The sequence below is a fragment of the Aethalodelphis obliquidens genome, unplaced genomic scaffold (assembly GCF_003676395.1).
Source record: "Aethalodelphis obliquidens isolate GAN/ISIS:26980383/991018 unplaced genomic scaffold, ASM367639v1 scaffold55, whole genome shotgun sequence".
NCBI classification, from domain to species: domain Eukaryota; kingdom Metazoa; phylum Chordata; class Mammalia; order Artiodactyla; family Delphinidae; genus Aethalodelphis; species Aethalodelphis obliquidens.
Window position 1 is genome coordinate 14,111,297 of NW_020837999.1, and position 26,115 is coordinate 14,137,411.

General features: G+C 45.1%; 1 protein-coding gene across 2 annotated transcripts in view; it reads right to left on the reverse strand.

The window, feature by feature from the left end:
- Positions 1 to 26,115, reverse strand: part of UCK2 (uridine-cytidine kinase 2) — a 72,019-nt gene that overhangs the window by 7,260 nt on the left and 38,644 nt on the right. For both annotated transcript variants that reach the window (XM_027086449.1, XM_027086448.1), the window contains 3 exons: positions 11,876 to 12,035; positions 10,951 to 11,047; positions 4,136 to 4,278 (listed from right to left, as the gene is read on the reverse strand). In XM_027086449.1, the coding sequence (XP_026942250.1) occupies positions 4,136 to 4,278; positions 10,951 to 11,047; positions 11,876 to 12,035 (400 nt within the window). The remainder of the gene's footprint in view (positions 1 to 4,135; positions 4,279 to 10,950; positions 11,048 to 11,875; positions 12,036 to 26,115) is intronic.

Sequence of the window (26,115 nt, forward strand, 5' to 3'; positions counted from 1 at the left end):
ACACACACACACACACACACACACACACACACACACACACACACACTCCCCTTTCACATCGCTCTGCCACTGCCCTCGGCCCAGGCCTGCAGCTCTCTTGTGTCTTGCAGACCCAAGAGCATCACCTGTCATGTCACGGGAGACAGGAACGTACCAGGGAGAAAGCAGTGGACGCAGGCGAGTCACACCTGCGACCGCTGAAGCCCGAAGCCACTTCTTGCCCCATCAGCTACAGCGATGGGGGCAAAACTGACCCAGTTTGAATCCTGACCCCATTAACTACTACCTCGGTGGCCTTTGACAAGTTACTTAACATCTTTGGAGCTCATTTTCCTTGACTGTAAAGCAGAGCCCATAATAGCAACTTTCTCACAAAGCGGTCACTTAGGAAGACAGGGAGATATCCATAAAACGCTTCAGCACCGTGGCTGGCACATGGTGTGTATTCAATAAGCCTAAATTTCTATGAAGACAACAGGAACTGAGGAAGCTCCGGGAGGGGGATGGCTCCCTGAGACAGCAGACTGTCGTATCGGAGGATGGGAACTGTGAACTCAGGTGAGCAGGCTGGACCCAGTGGGGGTGGGAGTCCCTCAGAGCAGCTGGGAAGGTGTGGGGGGGGCCGGGGGGGGGCTGCAGTGCAGGAGGTGGAGGGCGGACACGTGGAAAGACAGGATGGAGAGGGAGAAACAGGAAGACAGGCAGGGGGCATCCTCCAGCTTCCACCCTGGAAAAGGAGATGGCAGTGGGTCGGCACGTTGCCCAGACACTGGGAACACGCAAAACCATAAGGCTTCGCCCACCTCCGCTCCCAAGAGCCTTCCATCGAATTATTACCTTAAACAGACGGGCCCCCCTCCTTAAGCCAAGGACAGCTCGGGGCCAGCCAGTTCACCGCACTGAAACGCCCTCCTCCTCAGTCAGGAAACGGGGCGAAGCCGACAACTAAGGCAGAACAAGGTCTTGGCACAAACCGGACACTCCAGGGACTTAAACCCAGCTTCCTTGTCATCACTCTGGCCCTGGCACATTTGCTGGGCTGAGACAGGCCCTCTCAGAGGGGCCTTGCAGGGTAAAGGGCAGGAAACGACAGGTCTCCCCTTCCCTGCTTGGCCTCCACTCAGCCCTTCCAAATCAGCTAACGCTGCTTCCCATTAGCCAAAGCTGAGAACCAAACGTAGAAGGACCCAGAATAAACACAATTCCTCCATGGCTGTCAAGTCACTTTAAAAATTCGTTGAGGAGACGTGTTACTCTAGTAAAAGAACACACTGACCATGCCAAGGCTCACTGCAGCCCTAACTCCGTGTAAACTGGGCACAGAGAGCCGTGGCGGGAGAGACGAGGGGTCAGCAGTCTCAGGGCCCCCGCCTCTCGTCTCCCCTGTCCCTAATTCAAGGGTTGGTTAAATGCATATAGAGAGGGAAGGCAAAGGCAAGCTTTGCTGGGAGGAAACCAATTCCCTAGAAATACAACGGGGTCCCTGGGAAGGAAGGAAGTCCTTCCAAGGCTATGAGACTTGATGCAGACCTCCCTCCCACATGAGGGTCAACCTGGAATGTGCCCAGGAGGATGTAACCCACAGACAGGTGAAATCGTAGCGCTCACTCAAGTCTCCAGGAATGTTCTTTTGCCCCACAGCTCCCGACTAACCCTCCCTCCCTCTCCCTTACCCACAAAGCACATGCCAGGCATGTATTTGGACAGAGAGTGAATTTGTAGAAACAACTTTTGCTGAGAGTGACTAAGCAGTGGGTGACATGACAAGACAGCGGAACGGAAAGAAGGCAGCGACCTGCCCCGGGGGCACCAGGGAAGGCAGGGGGTGAAGAGAACTGATCCTAAGAAATCCCCAGAGAAGGCCACCATCACCTCAGGTCTCTCCCCCGTTTCACATAAGGATCTCAGCACAAGAAAAGGAGGGAGAAGTTTCTGTTTAATCTACCCTAGGATTACTTGTTTGAATGAATCAGAGTCCAAGGATGTGGCCCCTCCACAAAAGCGGTTCTAATTTCCTATGCAATTTCTTGCACTCGCCCCACCCTCAGGCATCACTCCATCCCCTGGGATTTTAGTACCACCTGCTGGACTAATGATGCTACCAGCCCAGGTGTCACCAGCTCCTGAGGACGTGACTACTCAAGAGGTTCTGACAAGTCCTGAGAGAACACTTGGAAAACATAACATCATCATCTCAGGTGAAGCAGGTTTCTGACCTGCCACATTGATATTTATCGACTAATGCCACCACCAGGCATTTTACCTGCATTACCTCTGATCGGCACAACTATCCCAGGAGTACTAACTAATCCTTACATGATCAACCAATAGGAAAATAAGGTACAAAGAGATTAAAACATAATCTGGGGAAGAGATATGGGAACATATGTATATGTATAACTGATTCACTTTGTTATACAGCAGAAACTAACACACCATTGTAAAGCAATTATACTCCAATAAAGATGTAAAAAAAAAAACAAAAAAAAACCCCATAATCTGCCCAAGGTCACACATCTACTCAACGGTGAAACCAGGATTTAAATAATGTCCAGTTCATCTGACTCCAATTTTCCCCCCAGTGATGCCTCCCAAATTTGGCAAGCTAATATGGACATCCGAGCAGATCAGCCTAGGTAGGACCTGGGTTTGTGGATGAAGGTGATAAACCAGACCCTGGGGCAGATGCATAAGCAATTGTCAGGCTCAAGCCTCAATTATCTGTCAAAAAAGATCATGCAATTCTTACCTGGCCTGTGTAACCCTAAAAAACAGGCCTGTCTCCTTCATATTACCCATTTAAATAAAAAAAACCCATGCCTGGGAGGTCACAAGAGGCACCAAAGTCACAAAGCTAGCAAGGGGCTCTGCTGGGACTAGAATTCTCCTTTTCTCTATCAGGTTACTCCCACTGCCCGACACCACCGGGGAGGGGAAGTACAGCTCCCCTGACTTAAAAGAGTGTGACTCCTATTACTTCTTAGGAGGGTAAAACCCAGGGAGTCATTTCTCTAGATTCTGCCATTTCCACTTATAGTTCTTGTGACAAGAGTACTGAACTGGATAAACTAAAAATCTGTTTCATGAACCGGAAAAGAGGAAACTTCACAGACTTTGAGGTCAGAAGGCTCCGGGCTGCAGCTTATGAAATCTGACTCTGCCAATGACTTGCTCTGCGACTAGGAGCTAACCCTGGTGTTTCCTGTGTCACTCCTCTTCCGCACGATGGGGACTCAAACCTTAAGTCAGCTTTCATCCCTCTCCTCAGTCACCCACACCCCGCTGCCTTGGCTGGGGTCCGGTCAGCTCTAACTCTGCTAGGAACCTTTCTCATCTCTCCCCAACTCTCCATTCCCCCTCACACCACCCACGGGCGACAGCCCTACCTGTTGTCCAGATCAGCAGGACAGTCCTAACAAGCCATGGTGTCTCTGTCTGAGGTATATGCCTTCCTGGGCTGCCTAGGCCATCACCCCGCCCCATCCAAGTCCAGAACCCACTTCCCCCACAAAGCCTCCCAGGCTCTCTGGTAGAAGCAAGCCCTCTGCTTCGTGTCCCGCAGAGCTGAATGCACGGGCTCCGCTCTCCCACCAGCAAGCAGTTTGGTGTCTTCAGCACGCGTGGAAGGAAGGCCTGCAGAGAGAACAACTGACTTGGCTCCCGAGCTGGGTGGACAGAGTGACCAAACCTCCACAGAACTTTCCAGAAAGCAAAGGGCGAAAGAAGCGGGCAGGTGGGACCAGCTGCCCAGAGTTGCAGGCAGAGGGTGTTCCTGCCCACCCCCCAGATGTCCTACAGTGAGTTCCCATCTTGATTATGACACCTGTGGGTAAATCATAAGGAACTGAGCACTTAACCAAACTTTTCCCCAGCAAAACCAAGACGTGAACTTCTTATGTCATCTCTGTGACCTCACAAGCTTTTCGTTATCTGAAACAGTAAGTGACTAATCCCTTCTCAAATGTCACCAAATGTTTGGGCAACAGGACATCCCTGGGGCTAGACTGACTCAGTTGGGCTGGGCCATGCAGCCACGAGGCAGGCTGCCTCAGGGAAGGCATGAGGTCCAGAATCGGGGAGGGCAGGGGCCTGTCACAGGCCACCGACAGGGCCATCTGAGGCTTTTGGAACGCACCTCTGCGGGAGAGCCGGGTGTCCGCATCTGTGTCCACAAAAAGCTTCATCTGGAACAGGTCTCGCACTTCCTGGGAGTAGAAGGCCAGGATCCCTTCGAAGAGCACCACATCTGCGGGGTAGACAGTAACCGTCTCCTCCTTCCTGCAAAGCACAGAGCAGATGATGGGCCGAGCCAGGTAGGGGGAGCCCGGGAGGAGGAAACAAGAGAAGCTGTCTGGGAGTCTGGGGTCCTAGCCCCTTGACTGAAAGGGCACTAAGAGGGTTTAGCTAATACAACCTTACAGAGCCCTCAGACCACCACGGAAGACCCAAGAATGAGGGCCAGGACGGCTGCAGCAAAGGTCTCCTGTGACCAGTTCTTCTGAGCTTCCGTCATAAAGCAGATGGGTAGACATCCTTCTCCTTGGAATAAAAAACCTGCTGTTGGGACCTCCCTGGTGGTCCAGTGGTTAAGACTCTGCGCTTCCAATGCAGGACACGCAGGTTCGGTCCCTGGGCGGGGAACTAAGATCCCACATGCCACACAGCGCGGTCAAAAAAACAAAAAAAACCTGCTGTTGAATGAAGAATAAAGACAGACAAAAGAAGATGTGATCACCTTTTTTTTCCCCCCTCCGAAGGCGTCTCCAGGAATGCTCTCAGTCCTGGCATTTATGGAACCTAACACTCTGAACTTTCAAAAACAGAAACTCACAGTTTTCTGCCAACAAGTCCACCCCCTCCCCCAGTGCTGAGGCAACTGGGAGGAAGAAGGAAGGGGCAGATGGAGGGAGGGGAAAAGAAAACTTTAGGTAAGAGGGTGGGAAGGGGAAAGGATTTCTGTGGAAGGAAAGAGTCCCAGTCCTGCCAGGGTTGGCTCTGCCCAGCTCCTACAACTGTCTTCCTTATCAATAAAGCAGGGACGGGCTTCCCTGGTGGCGCAGTGGTTGAGAGTCTGCCTGCCGATTCAGGGGACACGGGTTCGTGCCCCGGTCCAGGAAGATCCCACATGCCGCGGAGCAGCTGGGCCCGTGAGCCACGGCCGCTGAGCCTGCGCGTCCGGAGCCTGTGCTCCGCAACGGGAGGGACCACGGCAGTGAGAGGCCCGCGTACCACAAAATAAATAAATAAATAAATATAAATAAATAAAGCAGGGACATACATTACCTCATCCATCTCCCCACAGGATTGGGAAGCCCAAGGCAGATACTACTGTAAACACGACTTTTCAAAAGCCAGGGGAGTGAAACCAAATGGATAACTGGGGGTCCAGCTCCGCCCTGTCTCAACTTTCACTGCAATCTTGTCTTTCGCTTCTGTCGGAAAACCACCTTGCACTTCACCTCAAAATTCACGAAAAGGGAAGTAATGACGCCACTGCAAGGTTTACCACTCACCCTAACTAGCAGACATTTGTGAAGAAAACCACACAGTTATTTCAAAAGTTCCTTAAGATTATAGGTTTTATCTGTGCAAACACAGTGAAGTCAGCAGCAGCTGGCCACTGAGTAGGGACTTCCCTCCCATAAACATGCTTTGATTCTTTATTGGCTCAGTCCCCTGGGTTCTTGTCTAAATTCTAAGGCAGCACTGTTGGAGCAACTACCAAGGTGGCAGAATATGGAGCATGAAAGACAGCAGAAAAGCACCAGGTTAGTGCAATTAGGAGACTCTCTAGGATGGCGGTGTTAACTCTGGATGCACACAGAATCATCTGGGGAGCTTTTAAAAATATTTATACCTGGACCCGACTCCCCTGGGGCTCTGACTTCATTAGTCTGGGGTGGAGCTAGAGCATCGATATTTTTTAAAAGCTCCCCAGGTATTTCTTTTCTTTTTTTTTTTTTAAAGTCATGAAACTTTATTTACTTAACAGCAGAGGTTCGAAGTATATTGAGCGGATAAAAATACCAGGAGAAACTGCATCCACGTTGGTATTGGAGAGACGCCTAACTTCTGTATTTTAGAAACTGACAGATGAAATAGCAATAAAGAAGGAAATGGAGAGTATGAATAACACAATTAGCAATCATGTATGTGTTTGTGCGTGCACACAACTTTGTACAAAACTTTGAAATACAACTGCAGCAGGCACAAAAATTAACTGTTAGGTCACAATGGAATATTAACCAATTCCAAAGAGTAGAACTCACTTGTGTATTTATTTTTATTTATCCTGCTTGGGAATTTGTTGCGTTTCTTGAATCTATGGATTTAGTGAGTTTCATTAGTTCTGGGGAAAATTAAGCTACTGTCTCTTCAGATATTGCCTTTATTCTCTTTCCTTTCCTCCTGATTAAATACTTTTCAGGTCTTTTCACTGTCTTTTATGTCTCTTAATCTCTTTTCTGGTTTTTTTCTGTCTTCTTCTTTCCTTAATGCATTAATGAATGATTTCTTCAGATCAATCCCCTAGTGTTTGAATTGGGTTTTTTTAGGTCCATTTTGCTGCTAAATACGTCTACTGAGTTTTAAAAATGTGCCGTTGTGTTTTCCGTTTCTAGAAGCAATGTTTGTTCTTTTTCCATATTTGATACATTATTTTTAATTTTTTCTTTTTTTTAAAAATTTACATTTTCTTCTCCCAGTTTCATTGAGATATAATTGACATAAAGCACTGTGTAAGTTTAAGGTGTACAACATAATGATTTGACTTACATACATCATGAAATGATTACCACAATAATGGTAATAATGTTCAGTGAACATCTGTCATCTCATATAAATGAAATATTTAAAGAAACATTAAAAGAAATATTAAAGAAATAGAAAACTTTTTTGTGAAGGAACTCAGGATTTAGTCTCTTAACTTTCATATATAACGTACAACAGTGATTATCTTTATCATGTTGTACGTTACATCCCTAGTACTTATTTATCTTATAACTAGAGTATGTACCTTTTGATTATCTAGTTCTCCCTCCCCCTGCAAGCCCATCTCCCCATTTCCCCACCTCCTCAAACTCCCCACACTGGTATCAATAAGTTTGATCTCTTTTTCTATGAATTTGTTTTTTGAAGTATAATTGACATACAATACTACGTTAGTTGCTGGTACACAACACAGTGATTTCATATTTCTATACATTTCCAAATCATTACCATGCTAAGTCTAGTTGTCATCTGTCACCACACAAAGATATTACATTATTATTATTGAGTATGTTCCCCACACCGTACACTTCATACCTGTGATTCATTTATTTCGTAGCTGGAAGTCTGTACCTCCTAATCTCCCTCACCATTTCTTCTTCCCTTACCCCCCCCTTCCCCTCTGGCAACCACCCGTTTGTTCTCTGTATCTATGACGCTGTTTCTGTTTTCTTGTTTGTTCATTTGTTTTTAGATTCCACATAATACATGAAATCATACAGTATTTGTCTTTCTCTGTCTGACTGATTTCACTTAGCATAATACCCTCTAAGTCCACCCACGTTGTCACAAATGACAAGATTTCAGCCCTTTTTTAAAAAAGCTCCCAGGTATGTCTACTGTGCAGCCAGGGTTGAGACACGCCAACCCTAGAAGAATGTCAGGTACTGGAAAACAGGGTGCTCATTGTGGTTTAGGATAAGGAACCAAACTGGGCAGAGTTCAGAAGCAAGATGGATAGAAAAAAGGATCAATGAGTGAGTGAAATAATGAGTCACTCTAGCCAGCTGCCCTGGGCCAAGAAGAGGGCAGAAAGGCTCTGCCGGGAAACAAAACGTGTGTGGGATTCCTAGGGTTCCATCTGGAATACAAGAGTGAGTGCAATGACCGTGCTAATTTACCCAGACTGACACTGTCTGGCAGTGCTGATCAGCTTGCCTAACTGATAAACACTAAAAAGGAACAGGTGGTTTTCCAACTTAACAGTCATGCCTCTTCAATCCTGGGACAGTAAGGAGAACCAAACTGCCTGCTCTGTGGGTGGTGCCCCCAAAAGTTGAAATCAATCACTCCCCAAGTCCACATGTAGGTCTAGGTGGGAGAACATTTAGAAATAGCCTAGAGCTAAAAACAACATTTATTGAGCACCTACTAGCCCAGGATGCACCAGGAACCTATGGTGCAATATTCTGTTTAGGAGTTTAGAGATGGGCTGGGAGGTTCACATAAACCTGGAGTATTAGAGCATTTGGGATTACCAAATTTGGGATTACCTAGCCCAACCTTCTCATTTGACAATCATTCCTTACGATAAAGAAGGGGAAGACCAGAGAAAGGTATTTATAGAGAATAGGTGACTTCTCAGTTGTAGCCCAACATTTGTTTGTGGTCACCAAGAAAGACCCATGGCTGGGACGGGATCAGTTAACCCTGGACAGCTGGGTCCCTCACAAGTGGCTCTTAAGAGTTGGGGGGGACTGCTGTGGTCTTAGGTGGTCACAAAGCTTCATGCAAGAGATGGGCTCTGGGCCACTAAAGAACAGGATTTTAAAATAAAAGGTATGAGAGGGGAATCTGGAGAAAAAAGTCAAACACATCTGGACGGGCAACTCTGCAGGGGTTTTTTTTGGTTAATACGTGAACTTGATGGAGCTCGTGCTGCACAAGGTACTCATCTTCACCCCCTGCCCCCCGACTACACTGGTCAGGCCCTGACTCCTGCCAACTGCCCTCACTCCACTCCCTTCCATCGGGCCTGTATCAGTCTCTCACCTGGGCCACTCCAACGGCTTCCTAAACAGCATTGTGAATCCTCGTTCCTGCCACAAGACTGACCTCTCCATTCCTACATAACTGCCATCTATGGCTCCCTACTGCCAACACGTTTATCCTCTGGCCCTGGGGTCCATCCATGGTCCTTCCTGATCTGAGGCCTGCCTGCCTCCCAGCCTCTCCACCTCCCGCCGCTCCTCCCACACACTGACCCCCATCCCTCCACACCTAACCTACTGCAATCCCCCACCAAGCTGGCCCCTGAAATGCCTACCTACCCATCACCTTGGAAATCCCTTTCCCAACAGCTTCTCATGCTTTCCAATGCACAGCTTAAATATCATCTCCTTTACACAACCTGCACTAAATACTCCAGCCCTTCCTCCCTCCTACTGCTCCACATCCCCTTGCCTCAGTCGTCAGGCTGCACTGTAATTCTGTAGCAGTACCCTGCCCAGGCCCTGAGAGGTGGTGGGCTAGACTGTCTCTTGTCAACTTGACATCACCACCACTCCCCCAAGGCTAGAAACTACAATTCCCAGAATCCCTTTCCCTACATGGTCCCAGCTACTTTACCAATGGGAAACTCAGAAGATGAAAGTGATTACCACAACACTGTAAATCAACTATACTTGAATAAAATAAAGGTTTAAAATTAAATTAAAAAAGAAGATGAAAGTGAAACAAAATCTGTAATTTTTAGGAGACCATAATAGCTAGACAAGGAAACTGCAGACACTCCATAAGTTCCCATTCAGAGGCTGTGGGCCCGGATGGATGCAGCGGATTCTTGGACTTTGCACGAACCTAGCTGCTTCTCCAGATGGCAGCTCAGGCTGCCATCATTGGGGACGAATTTCTCTGATTCTCCGGCTGCGGCCTCCCAGATCTTTGCTCTCCCAGCCCCCTCGTTATTCATGTTAGCTCCAGTTCCCTATTCTAAGCGCCCCTTTATTCCTGCATAGTCTGGAGAGGTTTGCTATAGGAGGCATATCTTGTTCTCTGAATGTCCTGCACAGCAGAATCGGGTCCATAGTAGGAAGTACTTCAAGAGCTACTGGTGAGGGATGAAGGTGAGAACCAAAGCAGCCCGGCTTTCCATCACAATGTGCTCTTTCCTCCTCCTCCAACCCAATCTTTGCCACACCCTCAAGTTCTGAAAAAGTTCATGAGAAGAGCACAGAACATGTGAGCTAACTGCATTAAAGGCTGAGATGTGTCCTAAAGGAACACACAGGGAGATGAAGATTGGGCTTTTAATTATAGAAACACTTGGTAGTAAACATTTGGTAGTAGAAACATTTTAATGATAGAAACATTTGTTTTTAATTATAGAAATATTTGGTATGAAATCTAATTTCCCATTTTTAAAAAATCAACTCAAGAGAGAGTGGGATAAAGAAACCAAGAAGGAAAATGAAAAGCGGGAGGGAGAAACTTTCAAAAGATCCCAGAGCTAAAAACACTTACTGAGCCACTACTAAGGAGCTACACGTGATGTGACACAACATTTACGAGTGTCGAATGTGCCTGGGAGGTCCCCCGAAGGAGACAAAGTGAGCAAAGAGCTCTGTGTAGCTCTGAAAGAGCTTGGGGTCTGGCTAGCAGGAGGGAAGTCCTCCAGAAGCCCCTTCCCACCACTCAAGAGGGAAGGAGGCTGTGATGGAGGTCAAGCCACTCTGCTATTCTATTAGGAGCATGAGAATCGACAAATGGAAAGGACAGGTCTGACGTGATTGAGAAGCTCTCTGGTGGGTCTAGTCTTTGGTGACCCCAGTGCCCTCACACCTCCCCACACAGCTCGATCCCAAGTAATCCAGGAGAGCAGAAAGAACAGCTTCTTTTCTTCTTCTTCCTGTTTTTCCTCTACCACACCCCCTTGCATTTGTTCCAGGAACAACAGCTTGGGCATGTGGATGAGGACGAATGTGCAGTCCCTCACCTGAGTCCAAATTCACAAATCTAACCCTTCAGAGTTAACAAAGCATGATGATCACGATGGAACTGTTCCAGGAAGCACCTGGATGAATTCCTGACCCCGTGCACCTACAGGTATGCTGACGCCACCGCCCTGTCACTGACAGGCTGTACTGGGCACCAGACACATGGGGGCGGGGGCGTGAAGAAGCCTGGAACTTCTGGGGACCCTCTGGGGAGGTAACAATCTCCAGCCCAGAGCAGCTCACTTACCGGGAATGGGAGACAAAGTCATACACAGGAATCTGGACTGTTTTCCCTTCGGTGATTTCTTTGAGTGTCTTGAAGATGAGTTCATTGTCAAAGGCATCTGAAGGAAATCAAACTATTAAGATGTTTCTTAATTGTAAAATGATTTCTCCTATAGTGATGAACAGGGCATCCCTAAAAACCTATTATTTCACATACGTGTATCACACCCTAGAGAAGCATCCCCTCCCCACAAAAAAGCCAGATTTCTACCTAAAGCAGAATGCCAATTCCCTGCATCTCAAACCAAAGTGTATAAATGAGTTCTGAAAAGTGGATTCTTTTTTTTTTTGGCTTGCCATTCCGTCTCTGGCCTCAGACATCTCTGTCCTCCCTCTAAATCCGGCAGCATATGATAACCTGGAAAGCATACTCACAACTAGGGCACTGCAGCAGGCATCACACCAAGTTTTGACTCTCACAGTTATAAGAACTCCAAACCAGCTGAAGGGGCAGTGTGCTCATCTGGGACTGTCAGGGCCAAAGACATTCAGGCAGCCATCCTGGACCCTCCACCCCACTCTCTGCCAGTCGGTGAGTTTAACACACGAGCCATGTACACGCACGTGCTGGGTGCTGGTGGGAGGGTGTGACACAGGCTGCTGCAGAGCAGGAGGCGGGAGAACCAGCTGTGTGTGCGCTAGCCTGTGTCTGGCCCACCCTGAGGAACAGGCTTCTCCAAGAGTCGCCCTTGTTCAGACACAGATTCGATCAGTTTTTAAGGCGCCAAGCACCAGAGGATGCGTTGCAAAGTGCTTCTTTCCTATAAGCCCCACCGCAACCCCGCAAGGTACCTAACAGTCCTCCATTTTATGGATGGGAAACAGAGAGGTTAAGTAACTTCTTCAACCGATTCCCCCCCACACGCCCCTTCAATGCCCCGACTCACCCGGGTGATCAAAATTGAACTGGCCCTTCAAGGCTTTGGCCTTCTGCTCTGAAGTGAGGACACGGTAGAAGCTATCCTGGCTCAGGATGACCACCTGCTTCTGGCGATAATCCACCTCATTCTGTCCCAGGAGCTGCACAATCTTAGCACAAACGGAAGACTGTAAGGAAAGAAGGGAACACCACGGAATAAGGGAGGTCCAGTCACTGAGCTGATGTGTGCGCCCTGAGCAAGGGGGCCTTTGGAAAGAAGAACCCAAAGGCTACCATATCTTGGATGATGCATTAGGGGAAGGGAGGAAACGTCCGCTGAGAAGGAATTCGGGGGCCCCAAAAGTCTCTTCCTCTCTTTCCTTAACACAATTTACTACACTCAGGTATCCACAGTGAAGGCAGGGGAAGGAGGGCCGTAATCTCTAACTCCTCTTCCATAAAGCCTTCCCCAAAGCTACTAATAAAAGGTGACACTATTTTATTCTTCCTGGCTTGCACCCTGGTATAGATACACAAAAAAGACAGCAGAAAGTGGGGAAAGGGCACATTGAGGCTGTGCTGATGGGCCCAAGGGCCTCTGGGTCATGAAGTGACTGGGCATTTGCTAGACATCTCACAGCCCCTGCACATCTCTTTATGTCAAAGGAATCTCATAGCAGAGAGCCTGGCTGGTTGGCAGTAAGGCCAAGGTCATGGTTTCCATCCTACTTCTGTTGGTTTCTTTTGCTCTGGTCCAGAGCCGTGGACATCATCGCCCTCATAGTACCCCAGACAGCCTTGTCACAGATGTGTGCCCCCGCTTTTAGAGCTGGAGACATAAACATCACCAATACCTGAAACAACCTAGGGGTATCCCAACTAAGAGTAGGGACGCCAGTTCCAGATGAACTCAAACCTACATGCTTTGTATTGTGTTGCCAGTAATACACATATCTGACTCCTTTTCTCTCCAATAACATACGCTCTTTGTAAAAGGAAAAGTATAAAAGCAAGCGCATTCCAAAGAATGAGATAGTGAAAGATTGTATTTACCAAATAACTCTTTTCTTTTTTTTTCATTTGATACAAAGATTAATTGAAAAATAAGAATGTCTACATTACAAAACCTCTAGAAGCTGTAACTCAAGCCCCCTATGGAACTGGTTGACCTAATTACAAGCGATGAAAAAATGAGCAGTTAGAGGTTTCTTGGGCTCAGCCTTAGAAGTCTTACTATTGAACTTATTTTACCAACTGATTTTACAGGGAAAAACCAGGAAACTTTTAAAAGTTCTTATGAAGAATGTATTTGATTGGTCCAAGCATAAGGAAAACTGGTCATTCCTGTTATACTAGCCAGTGCAAACTAAAACTATTTTGAATTATACTCCAATAAAGTTGTTAAAAAGAAAGAACTATTTTGCACAATATGTCCTGTTGTACACGTGGTGAAACACACTGCCATATTATAAGGATCTGTGGGGGAAATTTTTTTTTTTTTTTTTTTTTTTGCGGTACGCGGGCCTCTCACTGTTGTGGCCTCTCCCGTTGTGGAGCACAGGCTCCGGACGCGCAGGCTCAGCGGCCATGGCTCACGGGCCTAGCTGCTCCGTGGCATGTGGGATCTTCCCGGACCGGGGCACGAACCCGTGTCGCCTGCATCGGCAGGCAGACTCTCAGCCACTGCGCCATCAGGGAAGACTGGGGAAAAATATTTTGACTCAACTGTTAATTATTAGAAAATTATTTTACTTTTATGACACTTTTGCATATTAACACACAAAAAAGCATTTAAAACTACTTAGGATTTTTGGAACTACAGATGTGCCAAAAGAAAGAAAAAAAAGGAATCACAGGAAGGTATAAAGCTTGCACATGACTTAAACTACATTCAAAAATGAAAATGCTACAACAGAATCAAAGGTTCTATGCAATCAAAACCTCTTTAAGTTTTTAAACATGTATAGGCCCATAATTTCCTTTTCCTAGCTCAAGGCAATGAGAGGGCAACTTTTATACCTGCAGCCTTCACTAGTAGATAGAACTCCTTCCAGAAGTCCAAAGAACAAAAGTGAAAAGAGGGATTCATGGAGCCAGATATATATAATCTATCAGGTTATTCAAATAATGGTATTTTTTTATTTGTAGCTAAAACACATTAAATATGTGTTTTTTAAAGAAGAATAGTAATCCCACCACTGCCAGAAAAGCATATAAGGAAGTTACACTACTTAATTTCACAGATAAACCATCATTTCCCTTAACCCAGGCACAACCTAGGACAGAACCTATCCAATGGCCAATAAAATTGGTTAATGAACATACAATTGGTACAATTCTAGAACGTTAGTGCTCATCACCCTCTCTAACAAGAGTAAGGATGGCTGGGGAATTTCCTGGTGGTCCAGTAGTTAGGACTCAGCGCTTTCACTGCCGGGGCCTGGGTTCGATCCCTGGTCGGGGAACTAAGATCCTGAAAGCTACGTGGCGTGGCCAAAACAAAGCAAACAAACAAACAAAAAGAGGGTAAAGATGGCTGTTTTGTTGGTCCACAGCTGCTTGTCTCAGCTCTATGTTTTCAAGGACTGAGCTGGTGATCGTTCTTTCCACAAACATACCACCACCACCAACTGCTAACATTTTAACTGATTATTGGTTAGGTGTCAGGCCCTAGGCCAAGTGCTCCATTACAGCTACCCCCAGAAGTCACAAGTGTTACCCTTCACAGATGTGGACACCAAATTAAAGGACTTGGCTACAGTCATACAATCCTGGTTCCTTTCCTCTTCAACTTAAAAGTAGTCAGGGACTTCCCTCGTGGCGCAGTGGTTAAGAATCCGCCTGCCAATGCAGGGGACACGGGTTTGATCCCTGGTCCGGGAAGATCCCACATGCCGTGGAGCAACTAAGCCCGTGAGCCACAACTACTGAGCCTGCGCTCTAGAGCCTGCGAGCCACAACTACTGAGCCCGCATGCCACAACTACTGAAGTCCGTGTGCCTAAAGCCCATGCTCTGCAACAAGAAAGGCCACCACAATGAGAAGCCCGCATGCACAATGAAGAGTAGTTCCCACTCGCCACAACTAGAGAAAGCCTACGCGCAACAACAAAGACCCAATGCAGCCCAAAATAAATATAAATAAAATAAATTTATTTTTTAAAAAAAGTAGTCAGAAGTGGGGGGTGGGATAAATTTGGGGTTTGGGATTAACATATATACACTACTACATATAAAATAGACAAATGACAAGGATTTACTGTATAGCACAAGCAACTATATATATTCAATACCTTGTAATACCTATAATGGAAAAGAATCTGAAAAATAGATATAGATATATGTATAGGTGAATCACTTTGCTGCACACCTGGAACTAACACGACACTGTAAGTCAACTATGCTTCAAAAGAAAAAAAAAAAGGTAGTCAGAAGTTCCAAGTCGAAGAAACCCTTTTATCACTCAGGAGATAAACACCACTGCATGAACAAACAAAGAAACACTTGCCTCTAGGTTAATTTAGATTTTTCTAGTATTTTCTTCTTTCTGGAACTTGTTAAAACTGTTAAATCGGGGCGACAGATACTTGGGGAGGGGTTCATTGCCTCTACTGGTGCTTAGGTTTGAATCTTCACACAATCAGAAGGAAGAAGTCCTACAGAGGACGTCTGCAACGAGTGAATGGTTTTTTCCTTACTGAAGGCCCTCCTTTTATGTCTCCTTCACTTTAATTTCCCTTTTCTCTAACCCTACCCTTTTCAAAAGGATGAAATGGAGGTGCAAGGTGTCTTGTTCCCTCAAGAAAGGAAGTAAGTCACTAATGACTAGGGTTTGAGGAGAAGGCAGGCAATCCTGAGCTTGTAGAATGCTAAAAATGGGAGAGAGCGCAATTGCTGTGGTGAGCTAAGACTTATTAAATAATTATAGTCACAAAACCACAAGTACCATATGATCCCACTCAGGAGGTATGTAGAGTAGTCAAACTCATAGAAACAGAAGGTAGAATGGAGGTTGCCAGGGGCTGGGGGAGGCAGGGTAGTGGGGAGCCGTGTTACGGATATAGTTTCAGTGTTACATGATGAAAAAGTTCTGGAGATTGGGTGTCCAACAATGTGAATATACTTAACACTACTGAAACGTACACTTAAACATGGTTTAAGATGGTAAATTTTATGTTATGTATATTTTACCACAATTAAAAATAATAATTATTATTATAAGAAGAGTCCACATTTAAGGGGCGGTTTCTTGCTATGTGCTGATACTGGGCTCAACATTTTTAAATCATCCCATTTACTTATTACAACCTTGTATGCTGGCCATTATTATTATACCCACTCTACTTACGGTGAAGCCTGAGGTGAAGTGACTTGCCCAAGTCAAGTGGCAGTGGAGCCAGGATTCCAACGCGAGAAGTCCAACCCCAGAGCCCACCCTCCTTCCAGCTGCACCTCCCAGGCAAACTGGTACCACCCGTGGGGCTGGAGGTAAACTCAGTTTTGCATGGTATCTCCACATGTAGCGCGATGTATCCAGAATGTCTTCTGTCCCTGCCACTTCTATTACACTATTTTAAAAGAAGAGGGGGTGGGGGACAGGACACACAGCGACAAGCCAGCTAGGGTTGCTGTCTGAATACAAAGTTAAGATCAATGAGGTTAGCTTTAGAAAAGGAAAAAAAGAAATCATATGGAAGACTCAGGGAAGGTCATTTACAATTTCTTCACTCCTGTGCCATTTTGAAGATATTATCTCAATTCTTTTACAACAAGACACTATTTTATCTTTTTTTTTCCTTAATGAGAAAACTGAAGCTTAGAGATTTCATTCAAGCTGAATGGCTTGCTCAAGGTCATGGAGCCCAATCTCAAGCCACAGATCTTCTAACTGCAAAGGCACAATTCTTTTCACAATTCCAAACTGAAGCAGTTCTGGCATCAGCCCCACTACTCTCTATAAATTTACTCCATTTCCAGAGAGCAGGGAGGGAACTGGTTAGAAACGTAATACTGTTTTGTCCCACTGTATCATTAAAGTCAACTTTCATAGAATTTCATGTGACTCAAGGCAGGCAAGTGATTTGTATATCAAAAAGAAGCTAAAAGTACACACACACACACACACACACACACACTCTCAAGGTATTTGGAACCTAAATTTGGATTATGCTCAACGAATCCAGCTGTTTGGAGCCAGAAATTTGGAGGGCCCAGAAAATTCTCTGAAGAAAAATCTGTAGGACTAAATCTCACAAACAACTACAGTGATGGAGAACAACTCACAATGACTTTAAGATTCCTTCCCACATTGTAATTCCGAGAACATGCCAACACTGGACTTCATAATTAGGCCAGTCCACCAGATGTGCTAACCAATATGGCGGACTCCCTTCTCGGGGACACTTCCCATTGCTTTAGGAAGTACAGCAATTCTCTAAATTGATTCTCACATAGGAGGTGGCTCAGACAGCCTAGACACCATCTTAGTGTGCCATTTCTAGTGTGTGTGTGTCTTCCAAGATCTTCCTTAAGATCCTCTTGTCCAATCCCAATATTGCCAAATGAGGAAAACAAACGAAACAAACAGAGCAAATGAGCTCTGGTGGCCTCTTTGTTGGGTGAACCACCAACCACCCCAACACATAACCTGGATGGAGCCCAAGCTGGTCAGCTCAGAGCAACATAGCTCAGCCCTACAGAGGGCTTCAGGCTGGGTGTGTCCCCAGGGGACGGGGTTGCCATCTCTCATGCGCAACCTTACAGAAGAGTACAGGCTGAGGGCTATGCTGCCCAACTTGCAAGAATCGCATCAAGCTGTCTGTCCTGCTCAGAGTGAGCTGCTTCATTATCAGAGGGAGCGCTGCTGAGATGGAGGAGAACCTAGCAACCACACAGCCCGCAGCTTAAAATAGTCAGCCAGCTCCAGGTGAGGCACCTGACTCATCACTCCCTCCCCACCCTTCAGAATGGGCTGTGGGCATCAGTTAACACCTGCCCTGAAGGCACCACCCAGCAGCTAAGAGTGTAAGAAGGCCAGATGCTTAGCCTCCTCAGGCAGAAAGACCCCATCTAATTCCGTCACTCTGGGACTGTGTACAAGTCACCTCGAGAACTCTTAAAAGTAGCTTTCCCTGTCACTATCATCAAGTAAGAAACACACCACTGGAACTTCCCTGGTGGCGCAGTGGTTAAGAATCCGCCTGCCAATGCAGGGGACATGGGTTCAAGCCCTGGGGTCCGGGAAGATCACACATGCCGTGGAGCAACTAAGCCTGTGCGCCACAACTACTGAAGCCTGCGCGCCTAGAGCCCGTGCTCTGTAATGAGAGAAGCCACCGCAATGAGAAGTCTGCACACTGCAACGCAGACCCAACACAGCCCAAAATAAATTAATTAATTTAAAAAAAAAAGAGAGAGAAAGAAAAAAGAAACACACCACTACCTTATATGGTGCTCAGCACGGCCCCCAGACATTACATCACACCTTTGGGGGCTGGGGTTGCTCCCCATGCAGCTCAGAAACTCTAATTTACAAGTATGAGAAAACCAAAGCCCCAGTAATTTGCCCTGAGACAGAAGAGAGCTCAAATCTGCTGACTCAATTCCTGGTCAAGCCAACTATATGGAAGCAATAGGAAGGTGTCACTCAATGCTTCCCCGGGAATATCTCTAAGGTCAACCAGCCTTGGGTCCATAGATGACCCCAGAACCCATGCACTGCTAAACGGGTTCTCCTAGCTACAACTACAATACCACCACCACATACACACACACACACAAATAAATAAGATCTAAATCAGAAACTCACTAAGTTGTTATGTGATAAAAAGGGTCTTAGACATCAAGAGGTAGCCACAGTTCAATCCAATCACTAACAGGCGTTGGTGAGCATAGCTACCTTACAATAACTAAGAGTTCCTGGAACACAGGAACCAGTTATGACTCAGCTCAGCTTTTATTCCCAGGGCCTGGCAGGGCTTGGCACCTGGGGGGCTCACTCAAATGTGGTTAAATGGATGACCACAGGAAATGTCTGAATTGATGGCCCAACAGGGTTCTTTTTCCTTCAGACCTGGAATTTCAAAAATCTAGTTTGCCCTGCTCATCCTTAGCATCAGCCTTGATTCCATCCTAAAGCATATCACATACTCAGGTAGAGACAACTAGCTGTGTACCCAAATCTCAGCCTCCGAGTTTTAGCTGCGCACATGACTACATTTCCCAGCCTCCCTTACAGCTTGTGATTGTACTGAGTTCTGACCAATTAGACCAATTGTGAAATGGAAGCTTCCAGAATCTCCTAAAAGAATAAGGGTCCCCTTTTGACTCTCTCCTTTCTGTTGGCTGGAATGAAAACTTGATGGCTGGAGCTCAGGCAGCCACACTGTAGGATTGATATCATGCTAACTAAGGGTAGCGAAGCAGCTAAATAAAGGAGCCACAGACTCAAAGGATCATAGAACTAAGATAGGAATGAGGTAAATTATCTTGTTTAAACCCTGTTGTGTGAAGTTTTCTGTCTCTTTCAACTTAAATAATCCTAACGTCAACACCCACATTACCCAGTATACCTTAGTGTAAATGTCCTGTTGAAAGCTGCAATAATTCTCCTGTCCTGGGCCAAGAGGCTGCCTTATTCATCACAGGCGCCACAAGCATCCCCTCACCCGAGCAATTTCTTTGAGTTTTATAAGGTGAGGTGAGGAACATTTTGCCTGGGCCAATGTCCCCAGACCACTGGGTACCTCTGCGCCACCTGCCAGCCTCTCTCTCTGTATTTACCTTGATGTGTCAGAGTGGAGTTAAACATCCTCCCCATCTTTTAGCACATTACTTGTGCTGTAAGCCAAGCACTCCATAGAGGAAGCTGCAGCTGGGAGGGGGAAACCAGATTATAAACAGCACTAGATGAAAACGCCCCACAATGGAAGCTCTCAGTTGTGTGTGTGTGTGTGTGTTTAAATTGGAGTATAATTGCTTTACGATGTTGTATTAGTTTCTGCTGTACAACGAAATGAATCAGCTATATGTATACATATAGGTCTCCCTCTTGGACCTCCTTCCCCCGCCACATCCCACCCATCTAGGTCATCAACAGAGCACAGTTTTAATTCCTGATCCGTGTTGGTACTGCAAAGGTAGTCCAGCCTAGAAAACCCCAGGTATTAGCCTGCAGCTGAGAAAAATTCTAGTTGATCAACAGTCACCAACATAAACATATTCCCAGGACTTTTCAGTGAACTGTCCATCTAAGCTCTATTCCTAGCAAAGACATTTAAAATAATTCACTTCTGGGTTTGTAAAATTACTAGTTGGCTCTGTTCTCTTTGGAGTCACGAGCCCCTGCAGAGAAACCCCCTCAAAGAACACTCGCTCATGAAATTAAACTTGTTTAGAATCAACTGAGGAATGATGAACAATAGCTAACACACAGACGCCAGGAACTGTTCTAAGGACTTCACATTTACTATGTTATTTAATCCTCAAATCAACTCTGTGAGGTGCGTGGTCTTACTGTGCCCATCTTACATCCAGGAAATGGAGGTACAGAGGTAGATTAAGTGACTTGGCCCAAGATCACACAGCGAGAGAGCAGCTGCGCCGGTCTTCACAACCAGGCAGGCTGGCTTCAGGACGCCGGCTCTTAACAACCACACACACTGCCTGCCTTGCCACTGCATCAGAAGGGGACAGAAACCTATTCTCTTCCCGAGAGCCACAGTGACCCTACAACACAGGTGCAGTGTCCACAACAAATAATACAGGAGCTGCCAGGAACAGAACACTCTCAGCACAGCTCTGTAATTTCCTCCCCTTGGGCTCCAAAGCACAGGCTTGCTGGACTTCCTTAGAAGTTAGTTTTCCTGAGAAATATTTTACTAGGAAAAGAGCAACACAAGTCACTTCTGATCCCCCTACTTTGCTGTATACTTGAAACTAACACAACACTGTAAAATAACTATACTTCAGTTAAAAAATGGGGGGGGGGTACCCATGCTCCTTATGTGAAGCCGTGTTCCAGTCTCAGCCACAGCCTGGTTAACACCTGCCACCAAACTCAGGCAAAACATCCAGCAAGATAGGACTGTGCTTGTGCTCAAGGGGTGATGCGGGCCTCACCACCGGGTTACAATCATTCAGTATAAAAACAGTGATTGATTTCAGCTCCCTCTTGCTGATTCTGAGCCTGAATATGGAATCTGTGGGCACTTCTTTGTACTCCCCACAGGACAAACACAAAAGGCACCACCACCACTCTCCTCACTCCTAAAAAAATGGAATGCATCTAGGCTTATTGCTAGCTTTGATGAATTTGCTCCTTATGAAGCCCACTGCAAAAAGCAGAAGCAAGAGGAGGCATGCCGGAGGGTCAATTCTCACTGCCTCATGGGTGCAAGTGAGGCTGGATCTCTTTTCTTCCCCTTTTACTTGAGGGGCAGGAGGCAAGCTGAGATGGTAAGACTCAGCCAACCGAGCCCCCTCTCCGAGGAAAAGATGAGCACGTCTTTGGACAAGGGGTGCCAAAACCCACCCACTTCGTACAGTTTGGCTTACGAAGCAAGGATAATATGCCTATTACAGAAATTATGGCCCGGGACTTGAAGTCCCTCTGGAGAGAGGCACAAAAAGGAAAGCTGACTCCCCCGTTTTTAAAAAATGAATGGATAAAAAGGCGAGCACAATGTGCGGTTGGATCCTTGGCTAAATCTTTGCAAACTGAAGGCCACACACGGGTAAACGTTTAACGTGGACTTAACAGCACAAGACTGCTTTGTTGTACAAAGCATATTTGAGTTAACTCTTCCTTTCCAGTAATCCTTATCCAAATTGTGGAAAACCAGAAGTTAGACTATCTGGCGGTCAAAAGATTTTTTTTTTTTTTAGTTTTCTCTTCAGGGTTCCTCTAGCACCTGCGTCTAACTGCAGCACAGCAGGGAGAGGAAACCGAAAGCGTGTGCCACGCACCCACTTCCCCGTCCTTTTGGAAAGTCTCTTTCACTGTCCTTGAAAACCCAACTTCCCATTTATTCCTCATAGCATCTGAAGAAAGGGGTTCAAATCCTCTGTTAAGAGATTCAATTGCCTCAAGTTATCCCTTCCAGATTTTGATGGATTCGTCATTCATCAACTACCTCCTTGGCCCCCCAAACTCCTCTGGAATCCAAAAATAAATAAATAAAAGAATTCCCAAAGCTACACACCATGTTACTCTATAAAGTATGGTGAGTTTACCACAATGTAAATCATCATAAATCATCAGGGCTAATCTACTGTTGGCAGATAAGAGGCACTAAAGCACGTATCCTTTGCAGAGAATGATTTTCTTTTATTAATTTGTGAAACTGAAGCAACTATCAGTAGACACAGGCCAAACTTTTGTTTTAGACTCACACAAATAACTCCACCTGCTTGACAGAGGAAGGACAGTCTTTTCCAGAAATGGTGCTGGACCAACTGGACATTCATTGGCAAAAAAAATGAACCTTGACCTAAACCTCATACCTTATACACAAATTAACTCAAAATGGATAACGGGCTTATGTAAAACAGAAAACTTATTAGGGGTAATTCCCTGATGGTACAGTGGTTAAGACTTGGCGCTTTCACTGCCAGGGCCCGGGTTCCATCTCTGGTGGGGGCACTAAGATCCTGCAAGCCAGGTGGCGCGGCCAAAAAGAAAAGAAAGTCTTCAGGATCTAGTGCTTGGCAAAGATTTCTTAGACTTGACACCATAAGCATGACCCGTAAAAGGGAAAGCCGATAAACTGAATTTTGTCAAAAGTAAACCTTGCTCTGTGAAATCTCTCTTAAGAGGATGAAAAGACAAGCTACAGACTGGGAGAAAATACTCACAAAGCACATATCAAACGAAGGCACGTGTCAAACGAAGTATCTTATATAAAAAATTCTCAAAATTCAACAGTAAAATACAAACACTCCTACTAGAACATAGGCAAAAGACGTGAAGGAGCATTTCACCCAAGAGGGTATAGAGATGGCAAATACACACATGAAAAGATGATCAATATCATTTAGCCGTTAGGGAAATGTAAATTTAAACCAGGATGACATTTCACTACATACCTACAGCACAGCTAAAATAAAAAATAGTGACCACACCAAATGTTGGTGACGGGAAGGAAAGCTATCACTCATACACTGCTGGGAGACATGTAAATGGCTCACATCCTCAGGAAAACAATTCGGCACTTTCAAAACTAAACACGCAACTACGATATGATCCTGCAATTGTACTCCTTCCTGGGCATTTATATAGCCCAGAGAAATGAAAACATGTTCACACAGAGGCTTGTACCCACACGTTCACAGAAGCTTTAGTCATAACAGGCAAAAACTGGAAATCACCCAGAAGTTCTCCAGTGGGTGAATGCTTAAACAAACTGGTGACACACACCATGGAGCACCAGTGAGCAATGAAAACGAATGAACTCCTAACCTACCTGCAGGAATCTCCAGAGAGTTATGCTAAAGGCGCGGGGTGGGGGTGGGGGGTAATGTATGATTCCATTTATGTAACCTAGCAATGACAAAATGATGGAAATGCAGAAGAGGTTGACAGAGATGAGGGACGATGGGGGATCGCAGTGGTGGAAGAAGGCAGGGATGGCTAATAAAGGGCAACACGAAGGAGGGATCCTGTGGTGATGAAGTGTTCTATATCTTCACTTTATTGAGGCCAGTGCCCTGTAAGATATTACCACTGGGGAAACTGAGTAAAGGGTACATGGGATCTCTCTGCTTTATTTCTTACAACTGTATGTGAATCTACAATTATCTCCCAAAAAAGTTTATCTGAAAAAAAGATCAATGACCATCCGTCTTTTGTGATTCAACTTGTCGTGGGTTGAATTGTGGCCCCCCAAAAAGATATGACCATGTCCTAAACTCTGGAACCTCAGAATGTGACCTTATTTGGCATTAAGGTCTTTGCAAATGTTACTAAGGTTGAGGATCTCGAGATGAGACCATCCTTGCAATGGATGGGCCCTAAACCCAATGACAAGTGTCCTTGTAGGAAACAGAAAAGGAGGAAACACAGAGACATGAGGGAACACCACGTGAAGATGAAGGCAGAGATTGGAGTGATGTATCTATAAGCCAAGGAACTTCACCAGAAGCTAGGAGAGGAGCACAGAACAGATTCTCCTTCAGAGCCTTCGGAAGAAACCAATGCCGCCGAACATCTATAGTTTGGACTTCTTGCCTCCAGAAATGTAAGAGGATAAATTTCTGTTGTTTTAAGCCACGAAGTTTGTGATAATTTGTTACTGCAGCCCTAGAAAGCTAATACACCTGTCATTTTTCAATGGCTGGGTTCAATTTCTCTCTTTTTTTAAATCACAGAGAATATGAGCACGTTCTTCAACTTCTATTAATGTCTACTCTTGGACACAATTTTTTTTTTCTTCTTCCAGAGGATATATGCCATAGGATATGTATCATTTCATTCTATAATCTTTTCCTGCAGAACTTTTCCTGATGTCTTCCATTTGCTCTAAGTGTAGACTATTACTAGCTGGCATATAGGACTGTCTACTTCATCAAATATCCTGGTTAATAATTATCATACAAGCTAAACAGACTCAACCAATTTTTAAAGATCTCAACTACACTTAAAAGAAACTAGACTGAGCACTAGGCTAAATCTACTGTTTCCTTGGTAACTAAGAAGTTGCTTTTAGATCCAGCAAGGTGCTTCAGGGTCTTCAAAATGAGTACCAATTATTAGGCTGCAGATGTGTAAAAAGTGCCATTTTGTATCGTGACAGAAATGCCCTAAGCTTCTGAGCAAGATAGATTAAAAAAAAAAAAAAAAAAGAGGCCGAGATGGACAAAAACTACCCACTTACCACAAAGTCTACAAGGTGAAAAATGGGTCCTTTTGAATCAGGCTGGGCACACGGGACCTGGCTTGATTCCTGACTTTACCGCACCCACACCAGTTATCAGACAACTCAACCTCTCAGACCATTAACTGTCCTTGTTGCAAATGGTAGGAATGACAGCCATTCCACAAATGGGCTCTAAGTGTTAACAGGTCAATATATATAAGACAGTGGCTAACACAAAATACATGCTCAATAAAAATTATTCTTGTCTCTAAAACCCCTTAAATTTTCATTTATACAAATATTTCCTGGAAAGTCTATTGGGAAACTTTTTATTTTGTAACTCAGTTGAAGACTTCATCCTGATTCATGCCCATTTGTTTTATTTTCTTCACATCTATGAAACCGTACAGGACTACGTTCTCTCTCTAGCTCAGAATTCTGTCATTTGTCCCCGCTTCATTGTTAAACCTTGGTGATCTAAAACCTGAGCTGAAATTCTAGGTTGTTGTTGGGTTTTGGGGGGTGTTTTTGGTTTTTCTGGGGTTTTTTTTAGTTTTTATCTTGGTTTTTCTACTTACTTATCTCTATTACCCTTTTCAAGGCAGTTAGCTTTTTAAGAGGCAATATCTGAAACATGGTACAAAATCTAAAAGGTATGAAACAGCACAAAGTGTAAAGTCTGCCTTCTTCCCACCCCACATCCCAACCACCTTTCTGACTTTCTTGCAGGTGCTGTTTTCAGTTTTCATGTACATCATTTGAGAGGCGGTCACTGCATATAAAAAACAGAAGCGTGTGTACAAACTTTTCAAACAAACACTAACACAATGCTGTACCTTCGTTCACTCATATATTTTGAAGATTTTCTCATCAGCACATTTAAGACCTCTTCCTTTACAAGTGCATACATTCCATTGTATGAATGGAACCACAGCTAGTCTTCCACTGATAAACATTTTAATCGTGCCCAACTTTTTCTAAAACAAGCATCATGTATGGGCAAATGTATACACCTGTCAGATAAATTTCTAGTAGTAGATCTGCTAGGGCAAAGAATCTCTATTTTTTAAAATTTCCATACATAAGCCCAGATATCCCCCAGCATCAGTGATTTACATACATCGATTTCCTCATACCCTTAGTATCTAACTTAATGCTATCTACCTATTTAATTTACGTTTCTATTTTAAGTGAGGCTAAACATCGTTTATATGCCTAAAAACCTTTGTTTTTCTTTTTCTGAAACCAGTCTGTTGATATCCTATCCTCACTTCTCTGTTGAGTTACTGATCTTTTCTTTATTGAAAAGCTCTTGATATCCATTAAGAAAACTGAGCATTTCTCATTTGTATTACAAATATCCTTTCCAGTGAACTGTCTTTTACCCTTAAAAAAGGGATGTTTCCTGAAGAAAA